We start from the raw sequence: 14885 nt of genomic DNA on the forward strand, positions 1-14885 counted from the left end.
ATGCCGAAGATGGTGGAGAAGTGAAGAGAATATATTGGAGGAGTAGCCTCACCAAAACCCCCTCTCCCCCCTTCCCTCATCTCAGCTCCCACTTTTTGGAAGTGGAAGCAGTGGCTTCAACTTCTCTTTCTCAGTGCTCAGTGACTTGTGTTTCAAGCTTCCTGGACTGATCAGCTGAAGCAGCAGGGGAGATGAACAAAAGTGAAGAGTTTAAGCTCCTTAAAATCCAGGTGCTCTCTCTCTCTCTCTCTCTTTCTCTCTTGTGTGATGTGAAGGCAGCTGAGGGGTTTTGTGGCTTGGTTGTTGCAGACAGTGATCCTCAAGGTACACATACATTGTGATGGATGTAAGCAGGAGGTGAAGAAACTTCTTCAGAGAATCGAAGGTAATTTTTTTCTTTTTTCTGGTTTGATGTTTCTTTTCTTCTCTTGGGGAAGAAGCAGTCATGTGTAGTGGTGGTGGTGGAGCTTATTTCCTCTTGAAATGGACAAGAAGAAAGAAGAAGGCTTGAGATGCCCCCCTGTATATGTTGATCAAACTCTTATCCAATTTCTTCTGCTGGATCTTACTTTGGACTGATGCTTACCTTTTCCCCTTTACTAGGACAAAATTTTCTTAGATGCTCTTTTGCTGTCACTTGTTTGAGAAATATATATTTAGTGGTACCCTGGGAGATCTGTCATTCATGTTCCACAGTTTCCTGGGGTTATGCTGCTTGATGCTGATCATCCCATTTGTAGGGACTTGTGAAGAGTATAATCTTTGCTTTGTTGTCTCCGGATCTGTTCGATATGTGTCATCTTAATTAAACCACCAAAAAAGAATTGCATGAAAGAGCTGAAGCGTTCTCACTCCGTTTGCCTCTTGCATCAGGAGTGTACACTGTGAGCATAGATGCAGAGCACCAGAAGGTCACAGTCTCAGGCAACGTGGACTCCGGTTCTCTAATCAAGAAGCTGGCCAGATCAGGCAAGCATGCAGAGCTGTGGCCTCAGAAGCCCGGCAACCAGAGTACCAAGTGCAACCAGCAACATCAAGGAAAGGATGGGGGCAACAAGAACAAAGGCCATGGCGGTCAGAGCAACAACAAAGGCCAACAATCCCTCATCCAAGGCCTTAAAGCCTTCAAGAACCAGCACAGCAGCATCGAGCCTCCGAGCTCCGACGACGACGACGAAGAATTCGACGATGATCTTGATGACGAAGAAGATGATGAGCTTGGATTCATTGGTGACAAGATCAAGCAGCTTAATCTGCTAAAGCAAGCAAACAACGCTGCAGCAGCAGCAGCAGCCACCAAGAAAAATGGCAATCCAGGTGGGAATGGCAACGATGGAGGAGCGAGAAAGGGTGGAGGAAACCCAAACCAAGCTTTTGGATTGAAGGGCCCTGCTGGGTTACAGCCTAAAGGCTTCGCTGCTGCACCTAACAACAAGATGAGCAATGGTGGTAACAATCCAAGTGCAGGTCTGCAAGGACTTGGTGGAAGCGGTGGGTTGGGAGCACATCAAGCTCAGCAACAACCAGGAGCAAACTTCTCCACAGGTTTCCCTGCAGCTGGTAATGGTGGATTTGGGGTGAACAACCAAGCAAACCTGATGATGAACTCACTGGGACCGGGGTACCAGAACCAGCCATCCTCCATGATGATGAACCTGAGAGGGCTCAGCAACAACATGCTGATGAATGAGAGCAGATACATGCAGCCACAAGTGATGTACAACAGGTCACCTCAAATCCCTCCCTACACTGCCTACTACAATCCCTATCCCTATCCATATCCCCATCCCTACTACAGGAGTCCTCATGTCAACCATCACCCAGAAACTGGTGGTGGTTATGGTGACCATCTTTTCAGTGATGAGAACACCAGCAGCTGTGTGGTGATGTAAAGGGTGCAGAGTTCTGAGGGGATCTCTGCAGGGGTGTGAGGGAGGGAGGGAATGTGATGAAGTATGCAGTGGTATTGCTTCTTGTTTCTTCACTTTTCTTTTCTGCTGGTAAGAAAAAAGCTGGTCTGAATGGCTTAAATGTTGGGCTGTTTGACACTGATGCCTGTCCAGAATATTTATTTCATGCAGTTATTAGTACAATGCCATCCTGTCCTATCACCTCTCTCTCTCTCTCTCTCATAGCTGCTTTCCCTATGTTTAATTTATAGGATTAGGAGTTTGAGCTTGGGGGGTTCCAAGCACTAATTATCATGCTTAAGTGAGAGAGAGAGAGAGAGAGAGAGAGAGAGTCAAACTTGGGGTATACTGGCAGACTTTGTCCCATGCTTTTGGTGCAAGGGATATGATGACAGAAGGGAGAAGATATATCTACAGCCCATGTGAGACACTGTGTAGCACATTCTGAGCGAATGATAATTAATTTGAGTTGATGAACTTTGAGGAACATGAATGATTGTTTATGGTAGAAGCATAAATAAACTAAGAGTGAATCTATCCATATCTGCATTGTTATAGTTAATCACAATATACAACTCCATCAGTTCCAAGGATGTCTCCCATTGGGCTCCCATGAGCAGTCCATGTCTTTCTTTCACTTCATTTTCCCTTGCACTCATCAATGGACAGCTAAATTTACACAAACAACAAAGCTGGTGAAAATGAAGATGTCAACTCTACACTCAGAGAAGGAAACATTAGTCTGCTTGGATTAATAATTGCATAAAAAGTTAAGTAAACATTTTCTGCTCAGAAATTTCTACTTGGCACTGAGTTCTTCAATTGGGTGCTCAGATTGCTTGTTAAAATAGTTGCAAAACATGCTCATGATGCTTTGATTGCACTGATCATCTTTGTCTCTTAAGTTATATGCACAGGTCTGTGAACTTTTATAAGAAAGTGTTTTATGACTGTTGAAGACATCAAAATGGTTGCCTTTTTTGAAAGAAAGTATGCCACAAGTCACACATCTGCTTTCCTCAGTCAACAAGTTTCAGTGGCAAGAAAAGTGTAGCCAAACATCCATCTCTTTTGAGAAAAGCCACCCCAAGGAAGAAGGGGAGCAAAGACAAAGGACCTGCAACCATGTGAAAGGGAAAGGGTTGAGTTCAGAGACCTGAAAGAGATGACAAAGACATGGATGCCAAAACAAGGGAGTAGACCATGCCAAGGTTGGCTAACTGATAAAAGGTGTGCAGGTCCAATGCCCTAAAGGCCACAAAACCCTCTTTGCTATCTTCTCTCAGCTTTCTGGCACAAGTGATGTGATAGGAAGTGCCACAACCCTGCATCCCTTTAAAACTGTTCTCAACTCTCCAAACAGCATCTTGATTTTGTTCTCAACACTCTAAATCTAAAGAAATACAATGACAAAAAATTACATCAGTATGAAACACTGCAAATAACTTGTGTTGCTGGCCAAAAAGATTGGAGTGAAAGAATTTGGAATGAAAGCAAAAGAGCTTTTAGCTGTGTTTGTGTATTTGATGATGTTAGTAAACCTAATCTGATCCATCCTACTATTCTTTCACAAACTATTTTATGGATGAGTTGCTGTTGTTTCAGCCAATGGAGGTCTAAAGTTGGTCTAAATCAAGCCACTTAACAAAGATAACCACATTGATTATCTTCAATTTAAGATGAGTAATTATAATCAATTATAAGACTAACAACATTCATAGTTCATATTAAACTTGGCATCATTCTTATCTTTCCTTAACATTCATAGAATAATTGCAACTATATTCTTAGTTCATATTTTAAATCAATAGAAACATGAAATGATTTATATTCTTACTTCATCTTTCATCTATTTAAAGCTTAATTATGTTAGTGAAGTAATATGGGAGCCAAACCTCCTCCTCTCTCTCTCTCTCTCTCTCTCTCTCTCTCTCTCTCCATGCATTTCCTAACATTGTAGTTTCCTAAAACCCCCAATGGTCAACAAACTTCATTAGTTCTTGACATGGAAATTGATGCTTAAATCAGTAGATGCCACATATCAACTCTTCAACTCTTTATATCTTCTTAATATCTCTAATAATTATTGTTTTCTCCTTAAAAACCACGTTTAAAAAACACAAATAGAAGTTTCAAGAGCCATGAAGATTAAGAACATAAGATAGGTAGGTTAGGAAGTCATGGCAGGTTTAATGTCCTTTGTTTATTGGGTAGACCTTGACTTGCTTTTGGTCTTTCTTGGTGTTCTTTTGAGGTCTTCCCTTCCCCATTGATGACGTTGCACGAGAGAGAGAGAGATATATATATATATATATATATATATATATATATATATATAAAATTTAGATATAATAACTCTAGTGTAGAATTGGCTTTAGTCAACGTTGGTCAATCATTATAATTTGCGGCATAATTTACACAAGTCAACCCAACCGTCGTTCAGAGAAACCTCTCTGTCTATCTATCTATCTATATAGGCTTCAGCAAAAGCACCGCCACGTTGATGAGTTGAGCAAACTGATTTGGGTCCAATGGAGGAGATGACAAAGAGGAAACAGCCAGCACAGGACGGAGACGACGAGGGCGGCGCCGCTGGAGGCCGAAGCGGGGACGAAGAGCACCGGGAGGTAACCGACGAAGAAGTGGATGAATTTTTCTCCGTTCTTCGGCGGTTGCATGCGGCCTCGAAGAGCTTCGCTGGCGGAGGCGACCGCCGAGACAACAAGCGGAAGAAGAAGGTGAGGAGGGGAGAGGAGGAGGAAGCCAAGGCGGCTGCGAGGTGGCGGCCGAGGTTCACCTTGGAGGACTTCGAGGCTATCGGAGATGGCGGCGTCGTCGTCTCCGATGGGGCGGCAAGTGGTTGCAGGACGGCGGCGGAGGACCCGATCCGTCTGGACTTGGACTTGAACGCCGAGCCCGTCGTCGAAGACCACGACTGGCAGCGTTGGTTGCGGTGACGTGACCGTTCATGCATGCACGCGCTTTCATGGTCAAGTCACATCCGATGCTTATCACTAATTCCACAAATATTAAAGCAAAATAAATGTTTTTATTTTGGATCTAATTCCACAAATATCCGACGCTTATCTGTCAATATTTTCTCACAATTCGACCCGATAATATATCTGTATCTGTTGTTTTCGGATCTAATTCCGGACTCAGTCCGGCTTGGACTTGAACGGGTCATGCATTATACCCGAAACATGAATTGGATCCGGCCTCGGGAACCGGGTTATCGGAGTCCATTCACATCCCTAGAAATGGGTGCCCGAGTAGCGCAAGGCCCAAGTAAGGCACCGTGATCAGGCTCACGTGCAACGCACACCCCTAGCCCAGCCCAGATCCCAATTCTCCTTCCCTTAAAGCGCAGCTCTTCTCCAACCCGCTTCCAACCTACCATTGGTTCGACCCGTCTGACTCGTCACCAGAGATGTCATCCGGGGGACCCCACTCTCTCTCGGATGTTAAAGTGGCTGCGACGCTGGGTATCAGACAGGTGGGTAGGAGAAATTTTGTTGCCCTTAATTAATTTTTACTCTTCCTGGCACCGGGTTCCTTCGGATTCCAAATTAGAACGCCGGTCGCTTCGATCTGACTCCTCCGATCCCCACGAATCATAGGAGCGATAGGGATCGATCGATAGCTTCCCTCGCCCGAGGAAGACGATCTTAGCATTCGATTCACCCGTGAGCATTTCGGCGCTAGATCTGTTTGTTGTTTTACCGGTAGCTGCGTGAGCGTGTTGTGTACGTCTGGGTCGTGGAATATGGAGGTTTAGGTCGGAGGGCGGAAGCTTAGGGGACAAAGGGTGGGCAGAGGGTGAACGAAAGAGCGGGGGTGTGCGTGGAGAGAGGGGGGCTGAATCGAGCGTGGAAGATGTCGTCGGGGAAGATGGAAGGCCCTTCGGCACCCGCCGTCCGTCGAGATCCCTACGAGGTGCTCTCCGTCACGAGAGAATCGTCTGACCAGGAGATCAAATCTGCGTACAGGAAACTCGCCCTCAAGTATGTCTTGAATTCTACCTTTTCCATTACTTTGATACTTCTTGTTTCTTTTATCTACCATTTTAGGGCTCGCAGTTTCTTGAATTCAAAAAAAAAATTCTTTCCATGAAATATTCTGCTTATATTGATAAACACATGCGAAAGGCACTTCCTGTGAATGCAATAAACATAGTGTGCATGCGGTATGTTCTTGCAGAAGATCATATGTGAAAAGCAGGAATCTTTCCACCCTCTTAGATCTGAATATGCAACCATAAATTCTAGCGACCTAGTTGATGATTGAATTTGTTTATTATAGCTCCAGCCTCTGTATCGAATCATAGACTCTTCACTGTCGGGTTCACATGCATCTTAGACATCCGAGCATCAGATTTGCTATCGAACTTCACCGCCTCATATGATTGTAGTTCAAGATTTTTAGCATTACCATTCTGATTATGTTGCCTTGTACCTTTTCTTCTTCCCCCTTGGCTACTCTCAGTAACATGCCATGATTCGTGAGCTCATGGAATAGCTAAGGTTTGTATATAATTTTTTCTTGCTCCTCTCTCTCTCTCTCTCTCTTTCTTTTCCTTTTGACTGCTTCTGCTGACACACCTATGATGGCAATAGCTTTTACCCTGCCATGCTAATAATACACACGATTCTAGATGATGGTCAACATGAGCCAGTGCTCTGAGAAAAGAAACCAAAACCATATTTGAATAAAATTACAGTGATGTCTGGAACTCTGTTAGTTTCATATGATTAAAAACTTTTGAACCCTTATTATATGGCTTCCTGCATGCATGATAGAAAAGCTTCAGGTAGGTATGATTAATGGAGCGGCTTAAGTTAAATAAATAATTGTAGATGGCAAATAAAACATGGTTGAATATAGAAATGGCATGTTAGTACTTGAAATCTTGTATCACATATTGGCCACATAATCTCAAAAGTTGCAATCTTCAATGATGAGCCTCAGATGCCAACCAAAAATTTTGGGAATTGTTGGTTATGGTTATATATATTTTTGCTCTTGAGGATCATTGTTGCATAAACATTCTCTATAATTTAGTTAATTTATCTTTTTCGTTTATGGGTAATGATTATGTTTTCCTAAATGCTCGACAATATTGTGTTAGATAGTATTTTGTCACAAATATTATTAAATTTTACTACTTATATTAAATAATTTTGTGGTTTCTAATACATATAGGTACCACCCTGATAAAAACACAAGCAACCCTGAAGCTTCAGAACTTTTCAAAGAAGTTGCATATTCTTATAGCATCTTGTCGGATCCAGAGAAAAGAAGGCAATATGATACTGCTGGTTTCGAGGTAATTGTCTTTTTGAGGTCAAGCATAAATTTCACAATACTAATTCAGTTCTTAATTTATTCCTAGATTATTTACCTGAGTGTAATGGAGAAACAAAAGATGGGTATTGCATATACATACAACATGATATTGGCATAGACGTGTACATGGATACCAATGTACACCAACATTATGGGCAATGACCTATGCTAGGCCTATTAATGTGTGCTTAGTCCATTCAATTAAAATTAAATGGAAATTTGATTGGTTTATAAGATTTTAAGTGATTAGAATTAATAAATTAGACCGTGATGCGCCAGTCTAGCAGGAAAATAATATGTAGTCCATCTGATTTTCTGCAGTACATTCGGGATGCATTGATCACACATTTTACCCCTTGAGCTAGTTAAGTCAAGAGAATATATTAATATAGGATTGCATCAAAGATCTCCATTAAGTCTCTATCTTTTTATATTGATAATGGATGAACTTATTGATCACTTACATGATAGACCTCTCTAGTATATGTTATTTGTTGAGATACATGAGTGTCTAAGTGAAATTAATTATAAACTTGAGCTACTAAGGCAATCCTTAGAAACTAAAGGTTTTAGGTTAAGTAAGACTAAAACTGAATATATGAGATGTAATTTTAGTAATTCTAAGAATAGACAGGAGAATATATCTAAGTTGGATGAATAGAAAGTTCCGTTAAGTAAAAGTTTTAGGTATTTTGGATCAATTATTCAATGATATGGAGAGATCGATGAAGATATTATTTATAAAGTAAAAATAAGATGGTTAAAATGTTGAGGGGTGTCATATCTCAATAGCGAAAAAAGATCCATATAGCTGACCCTAAATAGTTGAGACTTACGGCTTTGTTGTTGTTTTTTGTTTGTTTGATAGCCAGTCTAGGTCAGGAATGATTGAGCACCAATTAGTTGGAACCAAAGTAGCTCAAAAGACATGAAACACATTTGATAACTCACCCTTAGATCTCATTTTGCCATGTCCCTCAGGACCCTACTCTCCCTCCCCTTCTGCCCAATGCCCAAAAAGAGGGAGAAGAGGAACTGTCAGGTAAGTTCGATGGACCCCATTGAAGTATCCCATTTCTTAATCTTCATTTTCCTCTTGTTTTTTTTCCTTCACTCCTGGATACTGTACCACCTGATTTGGCTATAAGTACTAGCCTGAGTGATCAGCAGGTTTCATTACTGAAATATGCTTCCTTGATTAGAATAGCCTCATTCTTAGTTATGTTATATTGTTTGTCAACCGTAGCTCAGTTCAATGTCATGTCTTCAAGTTGCTTGTATGCTTGACTTCGTACTTTAAATGGATGGCACCTAAGACTGTATTGTACTTCTTAAACTCAGGTTGATGAATGGACAAAAGCAGATGCATATGATCAGTTATCTTTATTTTATTACTTTATTTATTCACTTCATACTTATCCATAAAGGTAACTGGCAAATTCAAATGACTGTATAGTTAAATAGCAGAACTGTCACATTTAGTTAGAGCTTCAAGCAATCACAAGCAACCAGAGAATAGTACTTGAAGCTCACTTATGTTCAGAGGCACTTGTTACAATTGATATTATTGTGTCCAGTCAATCACGAATGATGAAACAAAACCTTTTTTACTCTTGTGTTAAGAGATTCCATTTAAACTAATAGCATTTTTGTTAACTGTAATCCATGCAATAAATTTGAAGCTGGTGTCTGATTTAAGTAGTTATTTAAATGTTTTGATAGCCATATGAAAATGTCATAAAATGTGTGTACCTCTTTAAAATTGCTTGTCTCATGCATAGTCCCTTCTCCTTCTCTCTTATAGTAATTTCTTTCCTTCCACTGCCCCAAACTAGTCCACTATTGGTAAAATATTTGAACATTTTTAGCTGAGAAGTGTAATGTCCCTTTTAAATGTTATGATGCTACTATATTTTCTCCAGGGTATGGACAGAAATACTAGGTGCACTTTTGCTTTATTCAACTGTTAGAATATTGTAGTAGATATTGTTGGTATTTCATAAGTGAATGATTAAATTTTAAAGGTTGACCAACTTTTAGGAACTGGGTTAACCAAACCTAGTTATGGTGACTGGTGAGGCATACATACAAGAAACTTTGCAAGTGTGTGCATACGATAAATGAAAAGCAACTTCACCTGGGTATATATGCAGGAAAAAAAAAAACCCTTATTCTGAATCGCAATTTTCTCATTGCTATTTTCACCTAGTGCTGCTTTGAAGATTATTGTAACCAATATAAATTGGTTTGCTAAATCGTTCAAAAGATTGGGTTTAATTTTACGATTGGTATTGGAAATTAGTGTTGCACAAGCTGGCTATGCTGGGCCCCTGCCAGGCCATGCTCAGCTCATAACCTAGGTTGACATGGGAAGAACCAGCATGACAAAGATTGGGCGACACTAACATAACACTGGGTTGGCTCAGCATATATGCTGATTGGCTTGTTTGTGTGTTGGCACATTATCAACACAAGGCTTGTTCTAAATTGAAAACTTTCATTGAAATTAAGCTAAAAATTCATTATTTTTTCCCTCTTCATACTCATCTCCTATGTTCTCTTCACTTTTGTCCTTTTTCTAGTCTTCCTTATCAAATTTAACGCTGAGATGTTTCAGGATTATTAGTTGGGGGAGTAACTGATATGGGCTTTCTAATTATCTTTGTTTAAAGCCCTGGGGTGTCTGAGAGTCAGTAGAGATCAATTGGGTCAGTTGATCTGGGCATGTTTTCACTTGTGAGTAGCCAATACTATGACCCTAGATTGATACAATGTGGAGCATAAGATATCGATAGTCTTGTGAGCAGTTCTGATGGGCATAAATAAGCGTCGAGTGATTTTAAAATACTTGGTAAGCCAGGTACGCTGAGATTTGTGGCTCCATCACTGGTTCAAGTGAATCCTGATTGTGATGACTGGTCTGTAAAAACTCTGTTGTTTCGAGATTTTGAAAACTGCTGGAATATTGGTTGTGTTTTTCTTTTATTTAGCTTAGATTCCCACTTTTGGTCTGCCTGCACCCATAACCAGCAGTGATAAGTTTTCTAGACCTTGTCATGAATAACATCTGCTGTTCAGGTCTTCAAATCCTTTAACCTTCAATTTATTTCTTGTGTATCGATGAGCTGTCTAAAACAACATTTTGCCTCTGTCTTAGGCTTTGGAAAATGAGAACATGGATATGGAGATTGACTTGTCCAACCTTGGAACTGTAAATACCATGTTTGCGGCACTTTTCAGGTGATATTGAAATTGAGTTGACTTGGTTGTTTATATTATTGTCCCTCTAAGTCCATCATCATTTTTAATTTCCTAGCAAGCTGGGTGTTCCTATCAAAACTACCATTGCTGCTAATGTTCTGGAAGAAGCTCTAAATGGAACTGTTACAGTTAGACCACTTCCTCTTGGAACATCATCCAATGGAAAGGTTCTTCTTCTAATTTTATCTTGCTACGAAGCCATATTTTAATGTTATTCTCTTCCTAATCTTCTCCATGTGGATGCAGGTTGAAAAGCAATGTGCACATTTCTTTAGCATTACAATTAATGATCATCAAGCACAAGCAGGGGTAGTTATCAGAGTAATCTCAGCTTCCCAAAGTAAATTTAAGGTGAGAAAAAGACATTAACTTGCTTAAACAACATAGATTTGCTGCATGATGACAAGATGCAACTTTTTTCTTATCCAGTTATTTCCTGTGTTCATTTGAACATAAATTTGTATGCTTTTGTGTGGTTAACTTTGTTCTGGATTTTTCGTTGTTGTCACAGCTACTTTACTTTGAACAAGAACCAAATGGTGGCTATGGATTAGCTTTACAGGTGATTGTGATAAATTCTTCTTGCTTTTATCATTGTACAAAACAGATGTCCTTGTCTATCTTGCTTTTGGAAAGGTACAAAAAGAATGTTGAATGTTCATTATCATATGGAACTTAATGGGTTTGTTCTATAAACTACAATAAAGAAGCAACCGTAAGAATTGTTTTTTTGGGGGGCAAATTTGGCTTTGCCTTTGATCAAGCATACTGATCACTCGCATTTGAGATATTCACATCATATTTAGCTGTTCTCTTTGCTAGGAATGTAATTTTCATTTTTATACTGAAACAAAATTGTATGCTTATGAACCTATTCTGCATAATGCTGATACATGTAGGTGGTTCATGATTTTATAGAAAAATATTGCTTCCTTAATGAGCAGCATAGGGTTGACTTACGTATAAGTTGGTCCATAGTAGATAAATTAGGTTTTGGTTTGTGTCAATTCTATTATTCATTGAATAAACTTAAAACTGTATGTATGGTCCCAGAGTAAGTTTCTTTATTTTGTATGATTTTCATCTACATTTAACATTAAGATTTGGTTGTATAAGATTGCTTTTGAGCATTATTTTTAAGTAACTTGGTTTTGTAATGTTATAATTTCTGATTTTCCTTCTATTATTTCTGTGTGCACTTCTTTTTATAATTTTATTTGTTTTGTTTACATTTAATTTCTCTGTTTATTCTGATTATCTCTAAAATATATCTGATGAATTCTTTTATCTCTACTAATCTTTGGATCAATGAGTTTATTTTAGTAACAATTATTCTCTACTAATTCTCTTATTTCCTCTTAATATGGTTTAAAACGGTTAATTAAGATCGAATAATCTGCCTGGGGAACCCTTGAGCATCTAATCATTTAAATTTAAACAGTTGTTAGTGAAATGGTCTCATTAGACACTTAACTCGTAAGGTTGATTAGTGATATTTATGATACTAAATACAAGTTCTATACTTTTTAATCAACCAAATGATGTACATAAACCTGCAAGATGCATCACCACTCGGTGGGAGTTAGTAAAATTCTTTCTTTAATAGCGTGAAAGATCCTTTCTGACTATGGGTTTGTATCGAGGCAGTAGAAATTCCATCTTACTCAAATAGTACTCTGACCTTATGAATAAGTTGTTATTTCCTTTAGTTTGACTGGTAAATAGCAAATTTACTTCATATCTTTCATACAACACAACAAAGCTTGCAGTTTATTTCTTACAAATTATGATATTCTGTATCCGCAAAGTTGGTATTATAACTTATATTTTGAGTTTATAACAAGGAAGATATGTTGCGTTATGAGTTCAGTGTACAGAAAGGGCTTTTTCCGTTCATTATAATTTCAGTTTTCTGTATCACCAGGAAGATAGTGAAAAGACTGGCAAGGCAACATCTGCAGGGATGTACTTTCTACACTTTCAGGTGTATCGGATGGATTCAACAGTCAACGCGGTGTGTTAGCTCTGGCTTTCTTGGTTGTAATTTGTGATCATAGACAAAAAGTGGATGTGGATGTGGTCTATGATGTGTATGAGCATTTGAATCTTAAATCTTTTGTGTAGTTAGCAATGGCTAAAGATCCGGAGGCTGCTTTCTTCAAAAGATTGGAAGGTCTACAACCTTGTGAAGTATCTGAATTAAAACCTGGAACCCACATATTTGCTGTTTATGGTTCGTCTCACTAACACTTCTTTGTTCGTGTGTTTTATGGTCTAATTTACATGACAAATTCAAATTAATTTTTTTTCACCTCACTTGGTTCTTTCAGGCGATAATTTTTTTAAGCCAGCTACCTATACCATTGAAGCTATGTGTGCAAAATCCTATGAAGATACAACTGGGAGACTTAAAGAGGTTGAGGCTAAAATTTTGGCAAAGAGAAATGATTTGCGCCAGTTTGAAATAGAGTATAGAAAAGTAGGTTATTTTATTTGATAATGTCCATCAAAATGGAGGTGGCATGTCATGGTCCATCTAACTTTAGTTTGCTTTTTTATGTAGGCACTGGCACGCTTTCAAGAAGTGACAAACAAATACAACCAAGAAAAGCAGTCTGTATGTATCTTCCGTACAAATACATTTCCATCATTATAACAAAATTTTCTCAGTTGTTGTTGGTCTCTGTTTAATTTGGAATGGCCCGTTGAGTGTCAAGTTCTCAAATAATTCTATATCATCATTCTTGATTTAGAATTCACTTTATGAAGTTAATCCGGATGAATCTGTATGGAAACTGTTGAATGAGTGGTAGACAGTAATGTTTATTCAGATTGGATCAGAAATATTTTTGTTAAAAAGTTAATCTGGATGAATCTGTATGAAAACTGCTGAATGAGTGGACTCTATTATATTTGTTTCTGAACAAATTTTAATCATAATAATTATCACAACAGAGATATGATATTTTCTATCTAGGGATGCATCTCTTAATGTTATGGTCCTCAATCATGACATCTGGAACCCTATCTATAAACATATATTTTATTGGTGGATCTCTATGTTTCTAATATAGATGGTTGCTTAATGGTCAAATCTTCAGCAGTTGAAATTTAATTGTACAAGGTTCTGATCATGGTCCGAGACTTTTTTGTCTAACCTTATTGAGAATTCCATCTATATCTTCATGGTTTACCACATGACAAGGTTTCTAAACCTGCTATCGATTTTTTATCCATCTCTTTTTCATTCATTGTTCATTATTTCTGAACGTAGACCAGGGACTTAAAGATATGTGATTTGTTAGTTTAGTATCTTATTAGTTTGAGGAAGTAAAATAAACTTCATCTATCCGGTATATTGTGGACTATTTTGGGAGATATTTTCTTTTTTTAGTTTTTGAGTTATATTTTAATTTCTTTACTTTCTAACGTAACATTGCTGCATCAATACTTGCATTGTCAAATGCGTGAGAGATTGTACTGGTTTGATGAATATGTTATTCTCCTCCAGGTTGATGAACTGCTGAAACAAAGAGATACGATACATTCCTCATTTACAACTGTGCGAACCATGATCAATTCTAGTGGTGTTACTGGTAGCAGTAGCAAAATCCCAAACGATGATAGTAGATTGGATAGCCCAGCAGAGGATGGAAGTTTTGATGGGAAAGATAAATCAAACAAAAAGAAATGGTTTAATCTCAACCTCAACCGTTCCGATAAGAAGGGTTAAGCATTTCATCCCCCCAATTGATAAGTATAGTGCAATATTCATTTGTAAATGTGCTACTGTTCATTGATTGCTCACATATGCATCATTACCCTCCTGAAGCCTGTGGAACACTCATCATTCATGAGTCCTCTGTTTTTACTGGGCTAGTGTTAAAAGAGATTTGCACTCGAAGTTTTTTGCTGGCTGTTGTATCTGTTAAAGTAGTAAACTGGCTTCAGTGCGACTCAATTACATGCATTTCGAATACAATGAGGTCCGTTTTCCATTTATTTGGTACTCATGTTTTGGTACTGTTCTCAAGAATTAATAAGCAGGTGCAATCGGAATAATGGATTCAAGCAGCAGAAAGATGATCAGAGGCTGTCCATCACTGCAAGGTTACTAGTTTCATAATTTTAATGCTGGAGGATGTAGTGCTTGATTTCTGATTCATGATTTAATGCCAATCAGATGTGTGCATCTGTTGAATGGTTTATATAATTTCCGACTACATTAGCTTTCATTAACCTAAAACAGATACCTCTTGTGCATACACTTTGAATTAGGTTAAAGAAAATGTCAGTTTGCATAATCTGCTGCTGTAACACCCGGTGATTTGTGATGTCAGTTTTCATTTTGTCCCTGTTATCCAGTTT

The 14885-nt window shown here is 38.6% G+C and overlaps 3 protein-coding genes across 3 annotated transcripts; all 3 read left to right on the top strand.

Annotated features, from left to right (window-relative positions):
* On the top strand, positions 1-2093 carry LOC135620210 (heavy metal-associated isoprenylated plant protein 32-like). The gene is made up of 3 exons (XM_065122962.1): positions 1-230; positions 310-385; positions 874-2093. Exons 1-3 carry the CDS (start codon positions 192-194, stop codon positions 1890-1892), a joined length of 1134 nt encoding a protein of 377 aa, XP_064979034.1. The 5' UTR covers positions 1-191; the 3' UTR covers positions 1893-2093.
* A 2348-nt stretch (positions 2094-4441) lies between these two features.
* Positions 4442-4867, top strand: LOC103996437 (protein NIM1-INTERACTING 2). The gene has a single exon (XM_009417359.2). The coding sequence runs from the start codon at positions 4442-4444 to the stop codon at positions 4865-4867; it is 426 nt and encodes a 141-aa protein (XP_009415634.1).
* A 598-nt stretch (positions 4868-5465) lies between these two features.
* Positions 5466-14519, top strand: LOC103995759 (chaperone protein dnaJ 15). The gene is made up of 11 exons (XM_009416447.3): positions 5466-5914; positions 7113-7236; positions 10414-10496; positions 10573-10684; positions 10764-10868; positions 11029-11079; positions 12442-12531; positions 12642-12750; positions 12848-12996; positions 13081-13134; positions 14029-14519. Exons 1-11 carry the CDS (start codon positions 5787-5789, stop codon positions 14248-14250), a joined length of 1227 nt encoding a protein of 408 aa, XP_009414722.1. The 5' UTR covers positions 5466-5786; the 3' UTR covers positions 14251-14519.
* Positions 14520-14885: the final 366 nt, after the last annotated feature.

The sequence above is a fragment of the Musa acuminata genome, chromosome BXJ2-8, assembly GCF_036884655.1.
Source record: "Musa acuminata AAA Group cultivar baxijiao chromosome BXJ2-8, Cavendish_Baxijiao_AAA, whole genome shotgun sequence".
Classification (NCBI taxonomy): Eukaryota; Viridiplantae; Streptophyta; class Magnoliopsida; order Zingiberales; family Musaceae; genus Musa; species Musa acuminata.